This window comes from Schistocerca americana, chromosome X (assembly GCF_021461395.2).
Source record: "Schistocerca americana isolate TAMUIC-IGC-003095 chromosome X, iqSchAmer2.1, whole genome shotgun sequence".
NCBI lineage: Eukaryota > Metazoa > Arthropoda > Insecta > Orthoptera > Acrididae > Schistocerca > Schistocerca americana.
Genome location: NC_060130.1, coordinates 814852377 through 814878808, shown reverse-complemented (window position 1 = coordinate 814878808; position 26432 = coordinate 814852377). Strand labels below are relative to the sequence as shown.

At 40.3% G+C, this 26432-nt stretch overlaps 1 protein-coding gene across 2 annotated transcripts in view; it reads right to left on the bottom strand.

The window, feature by feature from the left end:
• LOC124556767 (UV excision repair protein RAD23 homolog B-like) overlaps positions 1-26432 on the bottom strand; it is a 156057-nt gene that overhangs the window by 86704 nt on the left and 42921 nt on the right. For both annotated transcript variants that reach the window (XM_047130776.1, XM_047130775.1), the window contains exon 4: positions 4691-4838. In XM_047130776.1, the coding sequence (XP_046986732.1) occupies positions 4691-4838 (148 nt within the window). The remainder of the gene's footprint in view (positions 1-4690; positions 4839-26432) is intronic.

Below are 26432 nucleotides of genomic sequence, written 5' to 3'. Positions count from 1 at the left end.
TACCCAAAACTAGTGTGGTCTCTTGATCTGATTATGTGTATTTTGTCACAGTCTGCTAAATAAAACAAAATAGGCCTGCCTAATATTGCAGCAATTGTAATACACACCGAACAAACGATACTGTTTTGGCACAAAAGGTCATTTTTATAACACGACAGAATATAATTAATGAAATACCAATATCAAATGCCCATTAGGCCTACTACAAGCAAAGAGTTTTATGTTAGTAAATACTTTCACATTTCATTCATATGCTCCAGCTTCTGAAGTAGGAGATCGAAAATTAGTAGTACAAAATTCTCATATAAATTTGGAATCACCATATTCTTCCATAATTTGTGTGATTTCCCCGTTTCTTCTCCTTCCTCATTCTAACAAACCATCCTGTCATCACTAAGTCTGTAACTATTCCTGAAAGTGTCAAAACTTATTCTTCTGTTAACCTCACTAATCCTGTCACAACCACTGGTTTAGTTATCCCATGTTTATTTTCCGGTCAGGCATTATCACGTGTTCGTACAACACGTTTTCCGTGCTACTCCCAGAATAGTACTTAAGTGGCTGTTAGCTGGGGACTGTACAACTGACTCTTGCTAGTGTAGCGGTCTGGCCAAAAATTTTCTGTCAAAATTTTATTTTCTTGGATACACCGAGAAGATACTATGTAAGCTTTCTTACCAGTTATTCTTGTTAGTCATTTATTTCCACTCTGGTAGTAGTCTGAATCTACAGATTTCGCTAGTAATTATAACACTAATCATTCACAAACCCAGTAAACCACATAAACAGCGACTGACATTCACCCATTTGGCTTTATTCTGCTCAGCTCGTATAGCTCCATCCCCTTTTGTCTGCAGGAAAGTTTATTTCTATATGTGAGAGGGATTCCCCTGGCAGAGATATTACATACACTATGCACGCATTCAAAAATCAACTTATGATTCATTCAGAAACCAACTTAGAATATGTTCAAAAATGCTCAAAAACCAACAGGGATGTGTTTCAAAATAATATGAATAATCGATAGACCAATGTGCGAGCTGGATGATAGGCACTTTGTGAAACAATGTCCCCCCCCCCCCCCCCCCCCAAAATTGCGGCCTGGGGCAGATACCCTAATTTGCCCCTTGCCCCCTAGATCTGTGCCTGTTGCGCATGCGTGAATCTGGCAGCTTAGGCGCACAAGTAAAATTTTTCCAGGTAGCATCTGGCTGCTTGCTGCTATTGCTTATACAGCTAACTGCCAAACTTCCATAGCCAGAAGTGGGAGGAATTACTACTCATACATGACCCAACTGCGCATGCGCAGGAGCTTGCTGCTCAAACTAATCTAATGTGAGCAGTTGTGATATCACACTTATTGGAGGCAATTTGTTGTTATGAAGCACTGCATAGTCTTCCTAAAGCCTTTGACACATTTTGCTGTTGACAGATGCTTCTGTGAGCACTGTGTTTTGTCGTCGTGTATGGTGCATTTCTTTTGCAACTTAGTTTTATTTTTTTTTCCTCATTCATGTTTTATTGATGCAGTATTATTCTGAGTAGGGAGATACAGTAATATCCTTTGTTAGAGCATTGGTTCTTACCAGTAAAAGTTACAAAAAGTTAAATGGAAACTAAAACAATGAAAAATTCCCAGAATTCTAAAAATTTCCCAGGTTTTTCCCAGTTTTCTCCCAGATGAAAAATTTACAGGGTTTTTTCCTGGATTTCCCGGGTCATATTTACCCTGTACTATTCTTTGTAGGCTGACTGCATTTCCCTGGTAACCTACCAATAAATCAAAGTCTGCTACTTGATTTACCCACAACTGAGCAAATGTGGTTATTCTACTTCATGTCCCTACATGTTATACCCAGATATTTGTATGAGTTTAGCGATTCCAATCGTGACTCCCTGATATTATATTCACAGGATATTATTTTTCTTTGTTTTGTGAAGCACACAATTTTACATTTTTGAACATTAAAGGAAGTTGCCAATGGTTGCACCACTTCGAAAAGTTATCAAGGTCTGACGGAATATTTGTAGAGCTTCCTTCATGCTGCACTTCCCTGCAAGTAATCATCTGCGAAAGGTCTGAGGTTACAATTAACACCGCCGTCTGGCGCGCACAAAATAGCGGTCAACGGCCAGCGACACTACACAGGTGTCGTGCGCATAGTATCGCTCAGTGGCCGGCAACAACACTTTAGTATCTTTTTCATTCTGTCGGTGTTTTGTTTAGGTAATAATAAGTTACACACGTCAACAAGTTTTTTGTTTTTACAAGTACTTGTGCACTTTCATCATGGCAGACGAAAGAGACGATACAATTATTTATGATGAATGCGGGGACGTCTTGTCTGATGTTCCAAATGACTTGGCCGATTGGGAAGAAGGCATTGGTTATCAAAAAAATGAAAGTGAAGCAGAATCGTCAGAAGATACAGTTGCCAACTGATTCGGATGAATCAGACGAAGAAGACAAACTTACTTTTAAATTTGCCAGTGTACAACAGCAAGTTAGCCATGCCTATGACTGTCTTGTCATGGAAACTGACAGGTTTAGTTACTACATTTGTTGGAAAGGTTCTAGAAAAGTACAGAGCATACGCAAAGGAAACTGCATACGACACAGTAGTGCAAACAATTCTAGACTACTGTTCCAGCACTTGGGGTCCTAATCAAGGAGGGTTAGAAGGAGACAGGACACATCCAGAAACATACTATAATTATAGCTGGTTGGTATGAAACAGTACACTCACAGAACTTAACTGGGAATCCCAGAATAAGGGTGATGACATTTGCATAAAACCCAATCAAGTAAATTTAGAAAACTGGTATTTGCAGAAGACTGTGTGGCAATTCCGCTGCCACCGGCAAGTACCTTCTATAGGGATCATAAGACTAAGATCATATAGTTTAGAGCATGTTGTAATGACTGAATTATGAAAGACAAAAACAAACAACATCCAAATACAAATATCAAATGTAAGTCTTGTAACTTGTAAGGTGCACAGTGCAAGCAGCTTTCATCACCTCATTAAGAGTTAATATGCATTGAGAAATTGCTGACTTCATGTGCACCGATTGTGAATTGCAGGTAAAAAGCAACACAGTCACGCATCATCAATAAGCAAACAGCCTGAAATGCCACACAAGTCAGAGTTCAATAGATCAAGCAACATCCCCCTCAATCTGTGAAGAAGCAATAAAAAGGAGACCAGGAAGTCAATCCATAGTCTCCTTTTCCCTATCATCTCTGTATCTACCTCCTTGGCCTAACTTCGAAGTCATTCTGTACTGTCTCCAACCATGTTATGACAATGCCCAGAAGAATATAGACAGTTGTATTTCTCTCACTTGATATGCAAATGGAATAAGGCAGAAAGCTGCTATTATTTGTGCACAGAACCCTCCACCACACACTTCAAAATGGCTTCCTAAGTTTATATGCAAATTTGGAAGTGGACTAAAGACAAAGGTGGAGCTCTCTGGATTCTTTTATTAACATTTGTCATAGCCATTTTATACTGTCACACACTTGTGATCTCAGTCAGCTTTTAATGAAAAAGTCCCTCTTCACTTTGTTTCATTTACTACTTCAACACGAGAAAGTAAATACATTCCAATGCGCATAATGTCAAAGATCAGAAACTCTCATCAAATTAAATTAGCTTCTGTGAAATATTCTTTTAAAAATACAAAAATTATATAACTGGCAACTATACCGCACCTTCTACAAAGCACTGATTTACTGATCTGAGAAATCATGACTTAACTCTCAAGAATAATACAGGATAATAATTAAGTCCGTGAAACATTTCAGACAATTAGCAGAGGTATATAGCCAAGAACAATGGAACAAATCATACAATATGTGAAAGACAAACTCTCAAAGTTCTTTTACACTATTTATAAAGTTGTGTGTTCATTCTTTACCACAAATCTAACTGGTATTCAAATTCTGCCCACTCCCAATCCATTGTATCGGGAGTGGCAGTAAAGACAGCTGCTGTGACAAAATGGAATCCCACAAGAACATTGCTGGTTGCCACGTCTGGAGTCTGTGGAGGTCGCTCGGGTAGTGTCAAGTCAGCCGTCGCAACATGGCCTATCCAGTGATGTGATGTCATCTTGTGTAAGCAATCATATACAGAATTATGGAAATGGGGAGTGGTTTCGCCTTGTTAAAAAATGAAATTCATGCTATCAGTTTCAAGTTGTGGCATGAGTCAAAATTGCACCATGTTGGGACATGTGATACCACTGACAGCTCTATTGTTTGTGGTGCCCCTGCCAGTGGCTTTCCAAACTAACTTACTGGCACCAATGTTTTTAAGAAATAAAACGAAAGAACAAAGAAAGAAGGGTTGAAAGTTCATCTTTCACGTACCATATAAATTGTTACATTGTGTTTAGCCATTTACTTATGACAATATTTTAAAATTTTTCATGGACTACTATAAAAGTAACATTTTTTAATAATGTTGTGAAAATCATTGTTTAGTCCTCCACTATTAATAAGATAAGGCTATATGAACAAATTAGTTTAAGTCTTATACACCGACACAAATATTTAACCAATTCCACTATACAACCTACACCCCACAATGGACACTGATTAAACATGCGTCATTTACACAAACTGTTGAAAAACAGATTCTAAATGGCAACAGCAAGGATTGCCATTGGTAAAAAAACTCACCTGTTCACGACTATACCCAAGATCCATTATATTACGGACATAGTCCCTGAATTCATCTTCAGACACCAATGTTGCTTCTAAGTCACCCATTTCCTCGTGTAAAAACTCAGGAGGTATGTTGATTGGAGAATTTGAAGAGGAACCACTCCTGTCACAGAAATTTCACATAGTGAAAGATGACTTTTTTACATCAAAAACCCAGCAATATTAAAATCCTTTCATTGTATTAAATATCCTTAATTTACATCATAATATGTTTAAGATTTTAAATGCAGGATTTGCTATCTAGCACATAGAGCTTTTAAAGTCCTGATGAGTAAACAGGATAGAGGAAATGCTGACTATTACAAGCCAGCTAACCAATGCTAATGGATTCCATGAAAACATACAGAACAAATTAATACCTAAGAAACAGCACACAAATCTACATGGGAACGCAACACAGAATGTTAAAGGAGTCATGACTCCTTATTTTGGTAATTTATCACAAAAGCTAGCTAACATTCTTAAACTGTTTAAAATCAAAATCACATTTAAAATCAACAACTACTTAAAATTTAAACTAGAAAATAATTTAAAACACAAAGTTAGTAAATATGATAAAGCTGGCATCTACAGAATTTATCATAATAGTTTTAATGCAAACTAGACTGGTCAGGCTGATGGGTCCGTCAAGTTGTGGTACAAGGAATACAGGGACACTTTTTAGCTTAACAATTTTGAAGTCAGCCACAGCCATACATATCCAATAAAATGACCACCCTTTGCTGGGAATTGAAGACTCACAATTCTGTACATACAGGATAGTGGTAGGAAACAGGATCTACTGGAACTGTTAGAGGTTATGACACACATTACAAAAAATGAACACACATTACATGAATAGATTACAGGAGAGACAACTTTAAAAAAAATTGTAGCTCTATGGTAATAACAAAATTTTTGGTTAGCTACTTTATAGCCACACTGTCAGTATTCAGTGCATGGTGTAATTCAAACTCCCACAAAACTCCGTAGGAGTGTGAATTATCTTTGATGATTGATGAATGTCAGATTCCTTGATTACTGTTACGCTACATGTGTGTGTGTATCCAAATGTGTCTTTCAGTCGAGATATTGACTGTACATGCAAATAGATGTTGCTGTGACAATGCTCACATTCACAAACTGCATATGCCATCTTATTTTATTTTGCTGAGTGGACAAATGATGTTAAAGCACATGTTACGAAGACACTGTTACAAGGGAAGGGACCATGATTTTTTAGTATTTATAACTATACTTTTATCACAAAGAGCAATTCTGGTTATGAATGCTCGCCACTTCCAAACATGTCAATTCTAGTGTTTCTGCATTTTTAAAGGTGGTTTAGCCTCCATTTTAACACTTAACAACTGTGACCTCACATAAATCATGGGTAAATTCAAAGTCCAAATAAATATTTCAATTTATTTCTCTCCTGACCACAATTTTTGTGAATATCATTTATCAGTACGTAAATATAAGTAGGAAAGAAGAGTAAAGATTGGTTGGTTGGGTGGAGAAGGGATCAAATGACGCAGTCATCAGTCCCTGCGACCTTAGATTAACTAAAACTGATAAAATCCTACATTAAAAGAGGGAACTAAAATATCCATAAAATGATAAACTATTGACAGGGAATGAAGGAAAAGGACAGAAAAAGAGGTGAGGGAAAGAAAATGACTAATGACAGGGGCGTGAAGGAAGAAGCTCAGGAGACAAGAGAGATGCACAAGACATAACAGACCCCATAAGGAAAGGAGTGGGAAGGCAGAGGGCCAGAGTGAACCACCAAGCCCAGTTGAAGCCAATCCAGTCGGGGCAAAGGGGGGAGCAAGAGGGCCTGCCATCCCCTCCACTCACCGATAAGGTGGAAGTTCCCTCCCTTAAATAAATCAATAAAAACCCCCATCATGAATAAAACGTAAAATGAGATACGCTGTTGAGGCATTGTCAGCCAACAACAGGGGTAGCGAGTCTGGAAAGCTAAAAGCCCGTCGCAGGGTGGCTAATTTCGGGCAGTCCAATACGATGTGAGCCACAGCCAACATCGATCCACAACAACAGAGAGGGAGAGTCCTCACGATGGAGGAGATAACCGTGAGTCAACCAAGTATGGCTGATGCAGAGCCGACATAGGACAACAGAAGCCTTACGAGAGGCCCAGAAGGAGGACCGCCACGGAGTTGTAGAATCCTTAATGGCCCTGAGCTTGTTCGGCAAAGAAAGTGTGTGCCATTCTGCATCCCAAAGGCTCAAAACTTAACAACGTAATGACGAGCGAAGGTCTGTTTCCGGAATGCCTATAGCAAGAGATGGCCTGGTAGTAGCTAACTTAGCCAGTCGATCGGCAAGTTCATTGCCAGGAACCCCAACACGGCCTGGAGTCCAAATGAAAACCACCGAACATCCACATTGAGCAAGGAGAGAAAGAGTCCTGGATAGAGATGACCAACAGGTGGTGAGGGAAGCACTGACCAATAGCGTGCAAACCGCTCAATGAGTCACTAAAGATAGTGAAGGATAGTCCTGAGCAGGAGCAGATATGGTCCAGTGTGGGGAAGATGGTTGCCAATTCTGCAGTAAAAACACTACAGCCATCGGGCAAGGAACGAAGTTCTGTGTGTCATGTATAGGTGTAAGCAAAACCAGTGCAGCCAAAAACCATGGAGCCATTAGTATAAATCACTTCTGAACCCTGTAATGTACTGAGGAGACAGTACAATTTGTGGCGAAGAGCCATTGGAGGGACAGAATCCTTTGAATCGATTGAGAGATCAAGACAGAGCTGTAACCGAGACACGCGCCAAGGAAGGGTACATGCATGAGAAAAGAAGAGAGGCGGTAAACGGAATTGCTGCAGTTCAGAAAAGAGCGACTGAATGCGGACAGCCACGGTAAGCCCACATCGTGGCCGCCACTGTGGCAGGGTGATCTCCGTGTCTGGATAAAGGAGACCATAATTAGGGTGCTTTGGGGTGCAGCGAATGTGGAGCGCATAAGATATCAGCTGTTGTTGGTGCAAAACTCGCAGTGGTGGAAACCCTGCCTCTGCGAGAAAGCTAAGTATGGGGCTAGTCCGGAAAGCACCAGTCGCAAGTCGGACCCCACAGTGGTGGATGAGATATAGGATCCGCAGCGTCGAAGGCGATGCAGAATCATAGACAGGACTTCCATAGTCTAAATGAGACTGGACCAATGCTTTATACAATCGCAAGAGAACAGAGTGGTCTGCACCCCAGGCAGTATTGCACAGACACCTAAGAACACTGAGATGGGACCAGCATGTCCTCTTCAGCTGGTGAAGATGAGGGAGCCATGTCAACCGGGCATCGAAGACCAGACCCAAGAAGTGATGGGTGTCCACTACCTTGAGGGGTTGGCCATAGAGGAACAGTTCCGGATGGGAATGGACTGTACAGTGACAGCAGAAATGCACGAGACATGTCTTGGACACCGAAAACTGAAAGCCATGAGAGAGAGCCCATGAGTGGACCCGGCAGACTGCCCCCTGTAGACAGCGTTCTGCAGCACCCATTACGGAGGAAGCGAGGTACATACGAGCTTGACCCTCCTCCCAGGGGGTGGCCAGGGAGGGGAAAGCCGAAGGATCAGAAAAAGGAGTGTCACGTCTGCTACCACTCTTAGAGACTGCCACAGAAAGGCCAGGTTGGTGAAGCTTTTGTCGCGTCATGCACAAGGCGTCCGCCCTAGTACCACCCACTCTGATCAGGGGCTCACCCCAGCCACAGCAAGGGTCGTCTGGCATGGGGCCATTGCTGGGAGTTCTGATGCCCCAAAGTGATGAGCATCAAATCCTGGGCATACACGAGGCGTTAACAGCTCAGGTACTAGCAGTGTGATCCCTGTGGTTTCAGGGGTCTCAGCCAAGTGGGTACTTAACAGCCCCACCACATGGTCTGGCTACCGTGCTGGTGACCTAGCAGGAGGGGGGCCAGGGTGCAAAGGGAAAGGGAAAGGGAAAGGGAAAGGGAGGGGGAGGGGAACCTGCACGATGGAAGCTAGGTAGGGAGTTCATCACAAAATGGCTCACACTGAACGGAAAATTTTGTGAATGGAGGTCAAACCCCAAGGGGACCAAAAACACCGAAACACTAAACAATAGCACAGACAAAAACATAGCCAGGAGGATAGCCAGGTCGACATAAAGAAGTCCACCAAGAGGGAAAAGAGGGGGCAGGGACAAAGGAGTAAGGATAGGGAGGGAGAGGAACAGGGACAGTAATGTAGCCTGGAAAGGAAAGGAGACTGCAATAGCTCAGGGACCCATGTGTGCCACGTACCCACAAAAGGACTGTGGGCCCCCTGGTGGGAAATAAGAGTGAAAGGTAAAGTTGTACCGCACTGCGGACTAGGCTAAATAGAGGGGCAGGTCCTAATTGGTCCTAACCAGCCAGGTATTTCTGATGAAAATTTTTTTCACCTCTAGGATTCTAAACTGTCCGCAGAGTCAAGCCCCACTGCACAGGATTGCACAAGTGATCTCGGCTACTAATGCGCATTTTGAATCTGACTGTACAGCATTACTCAATTTCTGTATTACTAATATTTTTTGTTACTGAAAATATCACTTGACCTGGAGATTGACACTTTAATTCTTTATGGGCAGCCTACACTTACAAATGATGATGGCTCAAGAAATGAACATGTTAGCCTGAACAGACTACACAGGACAGCACACTGCACTGCCATATTGAATGTTGTTTAAAACATTGGGTAAGTTTGAGGTATATCATTCTTTAGACCAATGTCATATTTCTTACAATGAGGAGCAGGATCTACGATCTATATTAATAATATATTTAAATACAGTATAATGTTTGAAATCTTCAGAGTTTCTTTGTTCTTTCCATGTTCTACCTTCTTTATTTCTACTTCATAGTTTAACTGCTTATTAAACTCTCTTTCATTAACATAATACTACTTTTAATTAAACCAATAGTTATTCAGAACTTCTATACAAGAATTAGAAACACCAACTGTCCTCCTGTACCTCCACATCCAATGCTCAAACAAAACTTTTTCCAATCAATTCAAGATTACAGATTTTCAGCAGTACACCAACTGAAAGATCTGCCTTTACTTTTGACAAGATAACATCATCGTAAGATTTTTTTGTCAGCATCTCTAAACAGAGTTTTTTAATCAAGTTATTTGTCTTTGGAAAAAACTTGCAAAAATGGAACACCCTCCTAACCAACTGAGCTGACTTCGATGTATTAATACCTTGTTGATGATACCTATGCTTACAAACCTGTGAAAATTTTCAGGGTAAACAATGCTTTATGGCTACTTATGAGTACCACATGAATATAATTTTTTGTGTATTTGCGTGCATGCAATTTTAAAGATAGAGATATTACCTTTAGCACAGTAAACAGGCACATATACTTTTCTTTGGGTATTAAAACTACAAGGTATTGACTTTTATGTTGGTAGACAGATTCTAATGTGCACAAATTAGAAAGTCTTATCACTCTTACCTCTTACAATAAACTTATTCACTGAAGGAGTTCTATAAAGTCTGGGATTATCACAAACAATTAATTAATGTGGAGTTCTTGCACTTTGAAGTTCAATGTCAGTTGGCAACAGGGAGAAGGTTAGATGGTTGGGTTGTTTGGGGGAAGAGACCAAACAGTGAGGTCATTGGTCTCATCGGATTACGGAAGGATGGGGAAGGAAGTCAGCCATGTCTTCTCAAAGGAACCATACCGGCATTTGCCTGGAGTGATTTAGGAAAATCACAGAAAACCTAAATCACGATGGCCGGACATGGGATTGAACCATCATCCTCCCAAATGCGAGTCCATTGTGCTAACCACTGCGTCACCTCGCTCTGTGAGACGGTTAGATTTAGTATCAATGTCACTTGGAAACAGAGACAAGGTTAGATTTAGTATAACTGACAATGAAACCAATTAACATTGAGCACAAGCTCAGATAGAGGAAGAATGGGAAGGAAATTACAGATGTGCGTTTCGAAGGAACCATGACACAATTTAGGGAAATGACATAATCCGGATGGGCAGACGGGGGTCTGAACCCTGGTCCTTCTGAATCTGAGTCGAGTATTCCAATTACTGTGCCATCTTACTCAATGCAATTTGGGATAGCCAGAATAGTTACAATAAAGGATATTAAGGGAGCACAATAAAAGCCGCAGGTGAAGAGTGGCATTGAAGCCTAACAACGTACATTTGGAAATGGATCAAATTGAGACTTACAGAAGTTGTACTTTCAGATTTTGGAGAAGTTAATAACCATGAAAAACATAAAATTTTAAACTGTATTAAACTTTATATTAAACTCACAGTACACTGCTCTGCAAAACTTCAACATGAGCTAAATAAAGCAACATAACACATTAACTACTCAGTGGAAATCAATGAAAGTGCAAGAGCATGCTGCCAGAAGAATGAAGAGTCATGCACAAGAAGTTGTACATCACACGGCATTAGGTTGGAGTGACTACAGTGCCAAATGGGGGTGCCCCACAAACATGAGGCAGTTGAGGGAAAGGAAGGAGATAGTGTGTGTCAATCAGCAAGCAGTCAGTGGATTGTGGCAGTGGTTTTCACTACTAAATGGCCTGGAGACAACATCTGAATGACCTCACACAGAAAGTAGAACGAAAACTGACTAGTATAGACCAGGAGTTTGGAATTGCTCAGAGCATTTTCTCACATGCACGGGGAGCATTCCAAACCACAGGCTGAAGAAGAGGATGTGGTCAACCACGGTCAACTATGGAAGCAGATGACCACTATCTTCTGCAACAGGCAAGAAGGGATCCACATCAACCAGTGAGTGCAATTGCAACCACATTTCCCAAGGCTGCAATCTCACAGCAACTGCATGAGTGTGGTCTCTCTGCCCAATGATCGGTATTGGCGGCACCATTTGTGATGGTGCCAAGAATATAGGGACTGGATCAACAAGGAGCGGGGTTGCATGCTCTTCAGAGATGATGGCAGATTTTGTTGGGTTAGTGATTCTCGACGTGGTGGGAATACGTAACACAGCCAGGAACATTGGCGAACATGATGGTTTTGGTGGACCAGGTGTTATGGTGTCGGGAGGCATAATTTTACATGGGAGTCATGACTTCCAAATCTTCGGACACGGTACACTCACTGGTCAACATTATTTTGACAACGTACTTCTTGCCCACATTTATATCTTTTCAGGGGTACAATTAGCCCTGATTTCATTTTTACGGATGGTAACGCACAATTGCAGCGAATAGAGCATTTAGAGGAGCTCTCTGAATGAGACAATATTTGGCAAATGACTGGCCTGCCCGTCTTTGAACTTAAACCCCACTGAGCACTTGTGGCATGCATTGGGGGAGAATATTACAGCACATCCACATGCAGCAATGACCCATCCCACAGCAGTCAACCCTTCTGGTGAAAGAACGCAATGCCCTACCACAAGAACTTCTTAGCAACCTTGTGGCCAGTACAGGAGTACACTGCAGAGTATGTTTTGCTATCTGTGGAGAACACACACCCAATTGAGAACCATGTCTTACCTTTTGTAATGTCCAGGGAACGATCATAAATGGGCGTGACTTCAGGGTAATTACTGCCTTTGAATAAAAGTCATTCTTGTTTGTTTGGGTGTTTCTTTCAGTTACCTTTGTACTATACTGTAGCAATTCTTTCCATTTATGGTCCAAGTTTCATCAAGCTATGTCACTTGGCAGTGACACATCACGCAAAAGTTGTTTTCGTAAGTTTTGCATACCAGTATAATTATGGGTCAAGAAAAACTGATACTAAGGCTAATTCAGTTACTGTAAAGCTTTGTTTCAAGTTGTGCTGTCCTTTTATAAACAGCATTAACTTATACTAAGTGGGGTATATGTAAGAAGGTGACAGCATGACGTGTTCTGCACAGAAAGAGATACAGAGAATACTTTGTGGCAACGTCAGTGCAGCGTGCAATGCCACATCACACGCTCCAGCCACTGCCAGTAACTGGCAATGCAGGGGTGAGCGCTACATCAGGATAACTGTGTCTGCTTCCGACACTGCCGAGCAGAATTCATGTGGTCAGTAAATCAGCACCATTCTTCTTAACAAAATACTTGTTGTGTTTGCTTTATGCCACCCGTAATGAACACTACAGTCGCTAAGTACCATCACCGTACCTCAATTAACACGAAAATCGATGCTCCATGTTCTACAATATATTTTGGGTAAATGTCAGCATCAGCAGTAAAGATTGAAATCCTTTATTTCACAGATCGATTATATGTTGGAGCGGCAATTGCTGAGGTCACAAGATAGGCTCATCAGTAATTTCAAAATTGTTATATGCAGTAGAAGTGAAGATATCTGTTAGAAGTAATCGTCACATTACATGTTACACCTTATAGAAAATATTGTGTTGTTATGATATAGGCCTTCAAGGTTTGAATAGTTAGCAGTGAAGATGGTCTTACAGTGAGCAAAATCGATCTGGAAAATAAAGGATTTCAATCTTTATGACTGATGCTGCCATTTATTCAAAATATAGTGACAATAATACAGCCGTGGTGCACATGGTTCCCAATGGAATTATACATCAAAATGTTCTACATGCACCCAGCTGCACGTGCTACAGGCAGAAACAGCAGAATGATAGTATCAGCTGGAGTGTCACATGATACTCTGTTCCATGCCACTACGCATTGACCCCCCCCCCCCCCCCGCCTTCTTATGTGCGCACCACTACAGTGAAAATAGCGAAAAATAGAAATACAACGCTATAAAAATAAGACAGTCTCTCCATGCATAGATAAAGCATTTAGTAGCAAACAGGCACTTCAGCATTGGGTACAGTGTTCACATTTTATTATGGCCCTCATCCACAACAAAATGCTGAGGTAAACAAAGTATGAATTCAAAAAAATATACTAGTTGGAAAGGAAAACTACCTATAGGCATATACAGCACATCATTAACAATTTGCATACAGAGAAAGCAACAAAATGTGGCCAAAGGTCGAAGCAAAAATACTTGAAAACCTAAGTGAGGGAAAACTTTTAATTAAACTGTGTAACCAAAAATTAAATGAAATTAATATGAGACTGAGGAAGAAAGAACACAATGGATAATATGTGGAAAAGATGGCTCAGTTGGGATGAGGATGGGGCAACCAAGGATGAATAAACTTGAATGGACTGGAAAGTGGAATTAGTGAAAAGAAACAAAATATGGGGAGAAAGAGAAGGTGTATTTTAATTCCCACATATGCTAATATCTTATGAGGACATAAACCTCAGAAGCAGTGAAATTTTTTCATTCCTTTAGCACAATGGAGCACTGCATCAACAGTAACGAACAGATCTGGGAAAACAATTCTGAAGCCAGAAGTGTTATGATCAGATTCACAGTGAAAGTTACCAAAAGAATTAATAATGGTAAGTATTCTATTGGGGACATTCAATCTTGTACTTATACAAATTTGTAGACAATTAGCATTAATTACACCTAATTACAACCATTTCCAAAATTAGTCTTGCTAGGAGTTGCTGAAATCACTCACTGATGATACAGTCATTCTACTGGCTGCTGAGCAGTCATATGGAATGTAGAAAAGAAAAGGTCACATATTACACAATAAATATGATAATAGCCTGCTTTCAGTAGAGACTAGGTCACTTCCGGTATGCAGCATTATTTTTAGATATCAGGGACAGAGCTACTTGAGCCCTACATGGATATTTCATATCAACTGTAACAATCATGACCACCAACAGTTTACAGCCACCGTCCAGGTCTGTTATGTGTCCTCTGCATTTTCACCTATCCTGCCACTTTGGCACCAACCTGTTCCAGTCCTTTCCTCCAAATTCTCTCCTTCATTCCTTTCAGTGTATTCTTGATCTTTTGCTTGGATTCTCAATTAATGCACTCTGTACCCTCGTTCTCTTTACCTGTCTTTACAACTTAAGCCTGGTTGATTCTGCTGCCCCTGTAAAAAGTACTGTTTTACTATATCCCTGATCATTTCTTATTCTGTTCGCCTTGCTACACCCACTCAAAATCCATAAAATTATATTTCACACATCTGTATCTTCCTTTAATTCATTTTCTTCACAGTCCACATTTCAGAAGCGTAGGTCAAGTTAACCCAAAGTAGAAACAATATATTATTCCTCTGTTCTTTGCAGGACAACTAGATACGATATTTCTTCTTTATAACCACCACAAAAATTTTATTATTATTACCATTAGCTACAACTGATCTTCCACACTTGAAGGAAATTTCGATGAACTGGAAGTGTGTCCTTAACTGTAAACAGATAACTTGCTAAACGTGACCAGGTGTAAGAACATGCTTTACATATCTTAACTAAGGTGGGCCATTTTGTATTAAATATGCAGAAAAAAAAAAAAAAAAATTAAACCACAGATCTTAAATTAAACAACCTTGCAGCCCCTCAACTTTCACTGCACTAAACTGTTCACACACCATGTTATAAATTCAGACATTTTACTTCATATTTACTATGTGATATCACAAACCTGTGATCCATACACCATAATAGACTATAGTATGTTCGAAAGTACTTTAGGAATGGCAGCTACGGTGGAAGTAGTAGAGGGCAAGCCTATTCTGCCAATCCCGTGACCCCTGTAACTGCAACGAGCACCCAAAGTTGCCAAACCTCTACACGTACCACATGATACTTCTTCCTTGCACTACACTTGAGTTTCAGACAGGTTGCTGTCCTCTGTGATTTCTACAACCTGTGAGTTTGTTTGCTTGCATTTTACTGTTACAGGAGTTATTATTATATTTGTTACTGCTCTTAGCTGTGTATTACTGACCTATGTCGGAAGCAAGTGTGTCAAAAGACGAGTAAAAAATTTTTGACATTCGCTTGGCCAGGGGACTGCCATTTGAGATCAGTTGAGAGAAATGGCTTGCTAATTATGTAAATACTTTTGGAGACTGAAAAATGTAATGGTGGCCTGCTGTTCTCCATTACCAAGGTGGTTGGTACACTGCTGCAGCTTTAAATACAAACAAAAACACTTGTGAATAATAGCAAGGAAATATTGGAGAAAGAAAAGGAAGTTGCAAAAACATATTTAGTATCCCTGCCAACAGACACTGCGACAGAAGCAGATGAGCTGGCATGATCAGTGCCACAGAATAGTGGAGAAACCGGCCATGGTGGGTGCACGTGACATGTCGTACAGGCAGATCCGCCGACGGAGGTGTTTACCTACAGGCAGCAGTCAGCCTAGTATGACAGCGCTTATGCCGAATTGAACTACTGCAGACCTTGTCTCACGCACTGTGTTGAGCGTTGTTGCCAAGTGCTCAGTTGACAGCTGCCCACACCAGCTACAGCCAGTTTACCCCTGTGCACACCTCTATGAGGTTTTGGACACACTGCTGCTCGCAGACAGACTCGAATGGCGAGATCCCCTGCCCCTTCATCTCACAGCGTTCTGTTCCCTGACTATTATTGAACCACCATCAGGCCATGAAGTACCCAGCCCAACTGTGTAGTGTAGCGGCATCATCATGCCAGTGCCGAGACTAAAATATCAAAGCTTGAAACTCCAGAGGAGAAAAAATGTGTGGATAAGTACATTACTAATATAAATTCATTTGCTGACAATGCAATTTGTGACCACATTTATGATTATTACTGCAGAAAGGAACATCCAATAATCAGCAAGTGACTGGCCACTAAAACGAAATCAAGTCTTTTTCAAGGTAATGGTACAACATTTTTCACACTTTTGCACAACACAGGATTTCATTATACTGTTTCTGTTTGTGGAAAGGGAGGACAACTTCTAGTTTTAACAACTCATCCATGTTGCATTTCCTACCATTCTGCAATTTCTACATTTTCAAATGTACAACATTTTGGTTATCAAATTCCTGTAACTCAATGTTAGCGCTCTGAAATTTGGATCTCATATTTGTTTCTCTCAACGTAAGTCCAGATTTGATGTGCAGAGCAAATTTTGCAGCTCTTCAATACACCTCTTATCTTCTTACACCAACTCTGTATCTGTCCCTTTCTACTGGCACTGGAGACAAAGTGCTCAAAGTTGGCATCATTTATTTTTCAGTTTTTTAGTTTGTAAAATCTTTCACAAGTTGTTCTTGTTTCACTAACTGTTAATAGCTTCTCCTCTTCTGTAGTATCCAGTATTAAACTTCAATTCTCATTTCCATAATATGAATTGTATATTGTTAATTTCACATTCATCATTTGTAATTAATATTTTTTAATCATTTTTGTTAGGTGACTTAACAGCCATCCTGTCATTCATAAAATGTATATCTGACCATCAACTGTTTTGTTGAAAACTTTAAGCACGAGGTGGTTTCAATCTTAGATCACGATCAGCAGATATCTATCCAAAGTTACAAACACAGATAAATGTAGTTCGTGGAAATATGTAAAGAAATTATAAAGTAGTACAAAATGAACATGAATACTTACAAGGTTAAAAATAGTTCAACTAAATACACCTCTCTTGTCATTATTTGACAGTGGATACAACTCAGGTGTTATAATATGTAATATTTCCAGTATATTAAGTTCTACACAGGGCACTTAGAGTGCACTTGGTATTGACATCAGTTAATAGGACAGTCTACACACAATGAGAAGGCTAGAGAAGTAAATACTGCCAACCTACAAACTCTGAAGAGTTGGTTAAAGACCTTCACTAAACCTTTTCATCATTTGATACAAAGTTTGTCAATTATGAGTTAACTGCTGATTGCACGAGACTAGATTATCTTTGGTGAACATCTCTGGTAGTTTCTCGCGTAAACAAAAAGTGAAAAATGAAGTTTCCATTACAAAAACAGACAAACACTTATCCCACAGCAAGAAGGTACCAAGCTCTGCAATATCTACATGCTAAACAGTTGGATAATTATTACATAATAATCTCTGAGGTGTAAAAAAAAAATCATCACAACATAAATGTAATGTACATGGTTGGTCATAAAAAGTTCTTAAAATAGGTACAAATTGTCAGCTACCATTCATTTACACCCTTGGTGCATTAATCAATCATTATGATAAGGTAACAATTAAGTATGAAGGATCACATCATATACAACTGTTGTATCAGTTAAACTGGTTATTCAGTAATGTTTTTAAAATTTTACAGTGTGATACAACAATTACATATGATGTAATCCTTCACACTTAATCATTACCTTATGGTAATGGTTGATTAATGTACTTATGGTGTAAATGAATGGCAGCTGACAATTTGTACTGATTTTTAAGAACTCTGTGTTTTTTGTCTTTTAGTCAATTCTATATTATGACCAACCGTGTGCATTACGTTTTTGTTGTGACTGGTTTGTTTTTATACACCTCGGGATTATTATGCAATAATACACTACTTTTTAGCATCTAAATATTGCAAAGCTTTGTGCCTTCTTGCTGTGGGATAAATGTTTTTCTATTTTTGTAATGGCCACATCGTTTTTCACTTTCTGTTTATATGAGAAATCACCAAAGTAGTTCACCACAGATAATCTAGTCTCCTGTCATCAGTAGTTAACTTGTGGTCAACATACTTTGTATTGCAGGATGAAAAGGTTAAGTGAAGGTATCTGATGAACTCTTTCAGAGTGTTTACTATTGCAGAACTTGCTTATCTAGCCAGCTCATTAGTGTATATACTGTCCTGTTAACTGATATCACTACTGAGTGCACCCTGAATGTCCTATGTAGAACTTAATATACTGAAATTTATTACATACACCACCACCTAAGCGGTATCCACTGTCAAATGATGACAAGAGAGCTGTATTTACATGAACTATTTTTAGCCTTGTAAGTATTCACATTGTATTGTACCTCTTTATAATTTCTTAACGTATTTCTGTGCACCTTATACATCTGTGTTTGTATCTTTGGACAGCTATCTGCTGATGATGGCCTACACACGAAACTGGTTGATGTTTAAGATTTTCAATAAAACGGCTAACAGTCAAATATGCATTTCATGTAATATTTTTGTACTTTTAATGATGAAATGACCATATATGGCAATAGCACAATCTTTGGTTCAGCATATATTACCCAAAGATTATAGGGCAGTGATCTTTAATTAGTATGGACCAGAGAAATTCACATTTCATGATAAACATGAATTCTGACTCAAAATATGAAAGAGCGAAATTAATTAACAGATGCTGTTTCATAGCAAATTGTGTCCAGATTAACTATTTTGTTAGAGATAGTATGAAACAACTTTATCTACTGCATATAAATATCAAAAATGTTCCTATTTTTGGTTACTGGTGAATCATCTGGCGAAGCCCAACTGGGGAAGATAATATGCGTAAGAACATGTTAGCAACACAAAAAAATGCACGAATGCGATGACATACCAGTGCGCTCGACGCTCTGGCGCCATTCCATCATTCACACTGGAGAATCATACAAACACAATGTCATTTGACCATCAGACTCCTGTATGGACGGCATAGTAATAAGCATCCCTGGCACAGAGAAACAACTGAAAGATTTGAAAGCAAATAACTCACCAGATCTGGATGGAATCACAATTCAGTTTTCAGAGAATACTCCATGGCATTGGCCCCTTACCTAGCTTTCATTAATCGCATATCTCTCACCCTGAATGAAGTCCCAAATGATTGGAAAATAGCGCAGGTGACTGTGTATAAGAAGGGTAAAAGAACGGACTAACACAATTGCAGACCAATATCCCTAACTTCGGTTTGCTGCAGAATGCTTGAACATATTCTCAGTTTGAATATAATAAATTTTCTTGAGACTGAGCATAGCCCACAATGCACTGCTTGTGCAATACTCAGCTTGGCCTTTTCTCACAATATCATGGGAACTACAGACGAAGGGCAACAGGTAGATTGCACATTTCTAGATTTCCGGAATACATTTGACACTGTGCCACATTGCAAGCTGTTAACGAAGGTACTAGTATATGGAATAAGTTGACAGATATGTGAGTGGCTCGAAGTCTTCTTAAGTAACAAAACCTAACATGTTGTGATCAATGGCAAGTGCTCATCAGAGACAAGGGTATTGTCAAGAGTGCCCCAGGGAAGTGTGATAGGACCACTGTTGTTCTGCTGATAATGCTGTGGTATACAGTAAGATGTTGACATTGAGTAAATGTAGGAAGGTACAATATGACTTAGACAAGATTTCGGGTCAGTGTGATGAATGGCAGCTAGCTCTCAATGCAGAAAAATGTAAGTTAATGTGGATGAGTATGAAAAACAAACCTGTAATGTTTAGATACAGCATTATTAGTGTACTGCTTGACATAGTCATGTTGTTTAAATATCTGGGAGTAATGTTGCAAAGCATTATGAAATGGAACGAGCACATGAGTACTGTGGTAGGAAAGATGAATGGTCGACTTCAGTTTATTGGGAGAATTTTGGGAAAGTGTAGCTCATCTGTAAAGGAGAAACCATACCGGACGATGGGGCGACCTATTCTTGAATACTGCTCGAGTGTTTGGGATGCGTACCAGGTTAGATTGGAGGAGGACAATTCAGAGGTGGGCTGCTATATTTGTAAACAGTGGGTTCTAACAACACTTCATTGTTACTGAGATGCTTTGGGAACTCAAATGAGAAGCCCTAGGGGGAAGGCGACATCCATTTTAAAAGACACTATGGAGGAAATTTAGAGAACCAGCATTTGAAGGTGACTGCCAAATTATTCTACTGCAATCAACATACACTGTGTGTAAGGACCACAAAGATAAGATACGAGAAATTAGGGCTCATATGGAGGCCTCGCCCTATTTGCGAGTGGAACGGGAAAGGAAATGACTAGTAGTGGTACAGGGTACGCTCTGCCAAGCACAACATGGTGACTTGCAGAAAAGTTACATGGATGTAGATGTAGATGCCAACTGTGGGCACTGAATGGTCTCTTACGAGATACATGCCATGTAATGCAACACAGTAATCAGTTGTGGAATACAGTATCTTAGAACAAAGAAACGCGTACACAATATTCGAAAGTTGGCATAATGTGGACACTTCTACAATGACAGTTTTTGTGGGTGGGTATTGTGAACCACGGTTGAGTCGAATACCACTAGAGGTCAGGCCCTTTGCTAACTGTTAAGCATACTCTGCCAGTCTCGACAAGCAACTGCACGGTAACCGTGCCCAAATGGCTCCTGTTGTGCATTGTTTGATGTTTTCTTTAATCATTTTGAAATGAATGAAGATACTAATCCTGGTCCATCACAGATTTTGATTAGGACCCTCACAACAGCAGAAAGGATCAGTCGGCGCTGTGAGAACGTTTCAGTTCTGCTTTTGGATTACACAGGTGCAGGCTTTTGCACTTGGAGATGGAGGCAGGGCTCATTTGTCCACACTGTTCCTCTCCCCTCTGGCGGCCAAAAATCCAGTCTGTTTACACTCACCGCTACATCTACAACCATACCCCGCAAGCTACCTGACGGTGTGTGGCGGAGGGTACCTTGAGTACCGCTATCGGTTCTCCCTTCTATTCCAGTCTCATATTGTTCGTGGAAAGAAGGATTGTCAGTATGCCTCTGTGCGGGCTCTAATCTCTCTGATTTTATCCTCATGGTCTCTTTGCGAGATATATGTAGGAGGGGGCAATATACTGCTTGACTCTTCGGTGAAGGTATGTTTTCGAAACTTCAACAAAATTCCGTACCAAGCTACTGAGCGTCTCTCCTGCAGAGTCTTCCACTGGAGTTCATCTATCATCTGCATAACACTTTCGCAATTACTAAATGATCCTGTAACGAAGCGCCCTGCTCTCCGTTCGATCTTCTCTATCTCTTCTATCAACCCTATCTGGTATGGATCCCACAATGCTGAGCAGTATTCAAGCAGCGGGCGAACAAGCATACTGTAACCTACTTCCTTTGCTTTCGGATTGCATTGCCTTAGGATTCTTCCAATGAATCTCAGTCTGGCATCTGCTTTACCTACAACTTTATATGATCATTCCATTTTAAATCACTCCTAATGCGTACTCCCAAATAATTTATGGAATTAACTGCTTCCAGTTGCTGACCTGCTATTTTGTAGCTAAATGATAAGGGATCATTCTTTCTAGGTATTCGCTGCACATTACACTTGTCTACATTGAGATTCAATTGCCATTCCCTGCACCATGCGTCAATCCGCTGCAGATCCTCCTGCATTTCAGTACAATTTTCCATTGTTACAACCTCTTGATATACCACAGCATCATCCGCAAAAAGCCTCAGTGAACTTCCAATGTCATCCACAAGGTCATTTATGTATATTGTGAATAGCAACGGTCCTACGACACACCCCTGGGGCACACCTGAAATCACTCTTACTTCGGAAGACTTCTCTCCATTGAGAATGACATGCTGCGTTCTGTTATCTAGGAACTCTTCAATCCAATCACACAATTGGTCTGATAGTCCATACGCTCTTACTTTGTTCATTAAATGACTGTGGGGAACTGTATCGAACGCCTTGCGGAAGTCAAGAAACACGGCATCTACCTGTGAACCCGTGTCTATGGCCCTCTGAGTCTCATGGACTAATAGCGCGAGCTGGGTTTCACACGACCGTCTTTTTCGAAACCCATGCTGATTCCTACAGAGTAGATTTCTAGTCTCCAGAAAAGTCATTATAATCGAACATAATACATGTTCCAAAATTCTACAACTGATCGACGTTAGAGATATAGGTCTATAGTTCTGCACATCTGTCCGATGTCCCTTCTTGCAAACGGGGATGACCTGTGCCCTTTTCCAATCCTTTGGAACGCTACGCTCTTCTAGAGACCTACGGTACACCGCTGCAAAAAGAGGGGCAAGTTCCTTCGCGTACTCTGTGTAAAATCTAACTGGTATCCCATCAGGTCCAGCGGCCTTTCCTCTTTTGAGCGATTTTAATCGTTTCTCTATCCCTCTGTCGTCTATTTCAATATCTACCATTTTGTCATCTGTGCGACAATCTAGAGAAGGAACTACAGTGCAGTCTTCCTCTGTGAAACAGTTTTGGAAAAAGACATTTAGTATTTCGGCCTTTAGTCTGTCATCCTCTGTTTCAGTACCATTTTGGTCACAGAGTGACTGGACCTACCGCTTTGACATAAGACCAAAATTTCTTAGGATTTTCTGCCAAGTCAGTACATAGAACTTTACTTTCAAATTCACTGAATGCCTCTCGCATAGCCCTCCTCACACTACATTTCGTTTCGCGTAATTTTTATTTGTCTGCAAGGCTTTGGCTATGTTTATGTTTGCTGTGAAGTTCCCTTTGCTTCCACAGCAGTTTTCTAACTCAGTTGTTGTACCACGGTGGCTCTTTTCCATCTCTTACGATCTTGCTTGGCACATACTCTGCAAGAACATAATGTCTGCACTCTGCACTACAGCGATCAGCAAACTAAACCTGTCTCGTATTTAGACTGCCTCAAAATTCTTCCCCTAACGTTGGAATAGTTATTTATGGTTCTCCTTCTGCACCACGTACCTCGTCGGTTCTGTCTGTAACATTGTCAAGTACGGTTGCCCGCCTACGAATGCCCAAAAAAGATCAAAATTAATATTTTGTAGATTCTGTAATTCACCTATAGCAGAAGACATTATTGGAAGCTATCAATGCAGGCTCTGACTAGGCAAGTCAATTGTAAACCGGATATTTACTTTCTGAGAAATAGTAGAAAAGACCAATGAATTCAATGTTGGTGGGCACCATCTTTTCATTGACTTTAAATCTGCATATGACACAATAAACTGGGCCGAACTTTATGAGGCAATGCGGGAATTTAAGTGCCTGGATTGGAGCATTTAATAGAGGTCACCCTAAAATACCCCCAGTGTACAGTGTGAGTGCAGTCCAGGCTATCACCTCAGTTTCCCACTCGAACTGTGCTAAGGAAAGGATATGGGCTTTCCTGACTACTTTTCAACCTGACATTTGAAAAACTGGTGCATGAATCAGGTACTCAGACAAGAGACACTATCTGCCATAAGTTTGAATAATTGCTGGGATATGCAGGTGACTTGGATTTAATGAGCAGAACACTTGGAGATCTACAAAGCGCATTTTCAACTCTAAAACTGAGTGCAGAGAAGATGGGCCTGAGAATTAATGAAAGAAAGACAAAGTATATGTATACTGGCACTAACCAACACTTACAGCCCACAATAACCTTTGATGGAATGACATTACAGTGAGTGGAATGTTTCACCTATCTGGGCTCAAAGATAGAAGCAAATGGCACTAGCTTTACTGATATGACTCACATAAGTGCTTCTAACCGATGCTGCTTTGGAATGTTGCAACATATTAAATCCAAGCTTATATCACGACGGACTAAGTGCTGACTTTACAAAATGCTTATACGCCCAGTACTTACTTATGGCTCACAAACATGGACAATTACAAATCAGGATAAAAACAAACTGAGATCACATGAAAGAAGTATATTGAGGAGGATTTTTGGACCTGTATATGAAAATGGTACCTAGAGAATGCTAAGAAATGACAAAGTTTATGACTGCTGTAAGGAGGAGGATGTGATCAAGTTCATAAAGCTGTGTAGACTGAGATGGGCTGGACATGAAATGCAACTAAATGAGAGAGATCCCACAAGGAAAGCCTGCTGCAGTGAACCTGGAGGAAGAAGAGCAAGGGGATGGCCTAGGCTGAGATGGAGCAATGAGGTCAAGTCGGTTGCCGTAACTGGAGGTCCACAGTGAAATCCAGAAAGGAATGGCAGAAAATTATTGAGGCTAAGTCCCACCTTGGGGTGTAGTGCCAATTGAAGAGAAGAAGAAGCAGGTTTTGTCATCATCAAATTGGGCAGGCAAAGAAATATAATATTGAGAAACGCCTTAAATCAGATATGCATTTAGTTCATGGCGGCAAATGCGGTTGCTTCTCAACAGTACAATCATTTGTTGAAAAACTGAATACAGCCAAAGGGAAAAAACAAAGGCCATTTCAAGGAGATGGGGGTGGGGAGACATTGACGTTTTTTGTAAAAGCAAATATTCCAGACAAAATGTTCACCAACCACCACTTTAACAGTCAGTTTCAAAGCACTATGGCTATTTTCCTCAGTCAAGTAGCATAGCAACCTTTTACATTGTGCGTCTACCCGTATTTACCAAAATAAATGTGAATATCAACAAAAATAGACACCACATTTTTCAGTCCCTAGTAATTAGCAGAAGTACAATGCATGTGGAGCTTATTCCACAAGCACTCTACAGCAATGAGTTTGATTATTTACATTCACAGCTCTGCAGTATTTTAGAAATGACAACACGTTTCCTGCTAATCGTATTAACCCCTAGACTGAGCTGTTCCTTGTGCCGCTATCTGTTCCCGCCCGTGTAATTAATCCCCTGCTTCGCAGTGCCTCTTGTAGTGTGCCATAATCTGACACATTTCAGGGCACTTTTCTCAAATTGAGTGATTGTTGCGACTGGTAGGTTGTCAACAACTGAAGGGCTGAAAGACAGATTGTGCCACATCATTTTCATGTTTTTAGAGCTGGGGTCAAATACAGGGAGCAAAAGGATAGTTACAATTTGTACAAGAACCAGATGGCAGTTATAAGAATCCAGGGGCATGAAAGGGAAGCAGCGGTTGGGAAGGGAGTGAGACAAGGTTGTAGCCCATCCCGGCTGTTATTCAATATGTATATTGAGCAAGCAATAAAGGAAACAAAAGAAAAATTTGGAGTAGGAATTAAAATCCATGGAGAAGAAATAAAAACTTTTCGGTTTGCCGATGACATTGTAATTCTGTCAGAGACAGCAAAGGACCTGGATGAGCCGTTGAATGGATTGGACAGTGTCTTGAATGGCGGATATAAGACAAACATCAACAAAAGCAAAACGAGGATATGGAATGTAGTATAATTAAATAAGGCGATGCTGAGGGAATTAGATTAGGAAATGAGACACTTAAAGAAGTAGATCAGCTCTGGTATTTGGGGGAGCAAAATAACTGATGTTTGTCAAAGTAGAGAGGATATAAAATGTAGACTAGCCATGACAAGAAAACCGTTTCTGAAGAAGAGAAATTTGTTAACATCGAGTATAGATTTAAGTGTCAGGAAGTTGTTTCTGAAAGTATTTGTATGGAGTGTAGCCATGTATGGAAGTGAAATGTGGACAATAAATAGTTTAGACAAGAAAAGAATAGAAGCTTTAGAAATGTGGTGCTACAGAAGAATGCTGAAGATTAGATGGGTAGGTCACATAATTAATGAGGTGGTACTGAACAGAAGTGGGGAGAAGAGAAATTTGTGGCACAACTTGACTAGACGAAGGGATCGGTTAGTAGGACATGTTCTGCAACAACAACGGATCACCAACTTGGTGATGGAGAGAAGCGTGGAGGGTAAAAATCGTAGAGGGAGACCAAGAGACGAATACACTAAGCAGATTCAGAAGGATGTAGGTTGCAGTAGTTACTAGGAGATGAAGAAGCTTGCACAGGATAGAGTAGCATGGAGAGCTGCATCAAACCAGTCTCTGGACTGAGGACCACCACCACCACCACCACCACCACCACCACAACCAACAACAACAACAACAACAACAACAACACAGTGGACACCATCTGTTGATTGTTTGCTTAGCTGAGTGCTTCACAAAATCATTGTTGTGGTCCAAATCCCTCATAATACAATATAACAACAGGGTAACTAAAA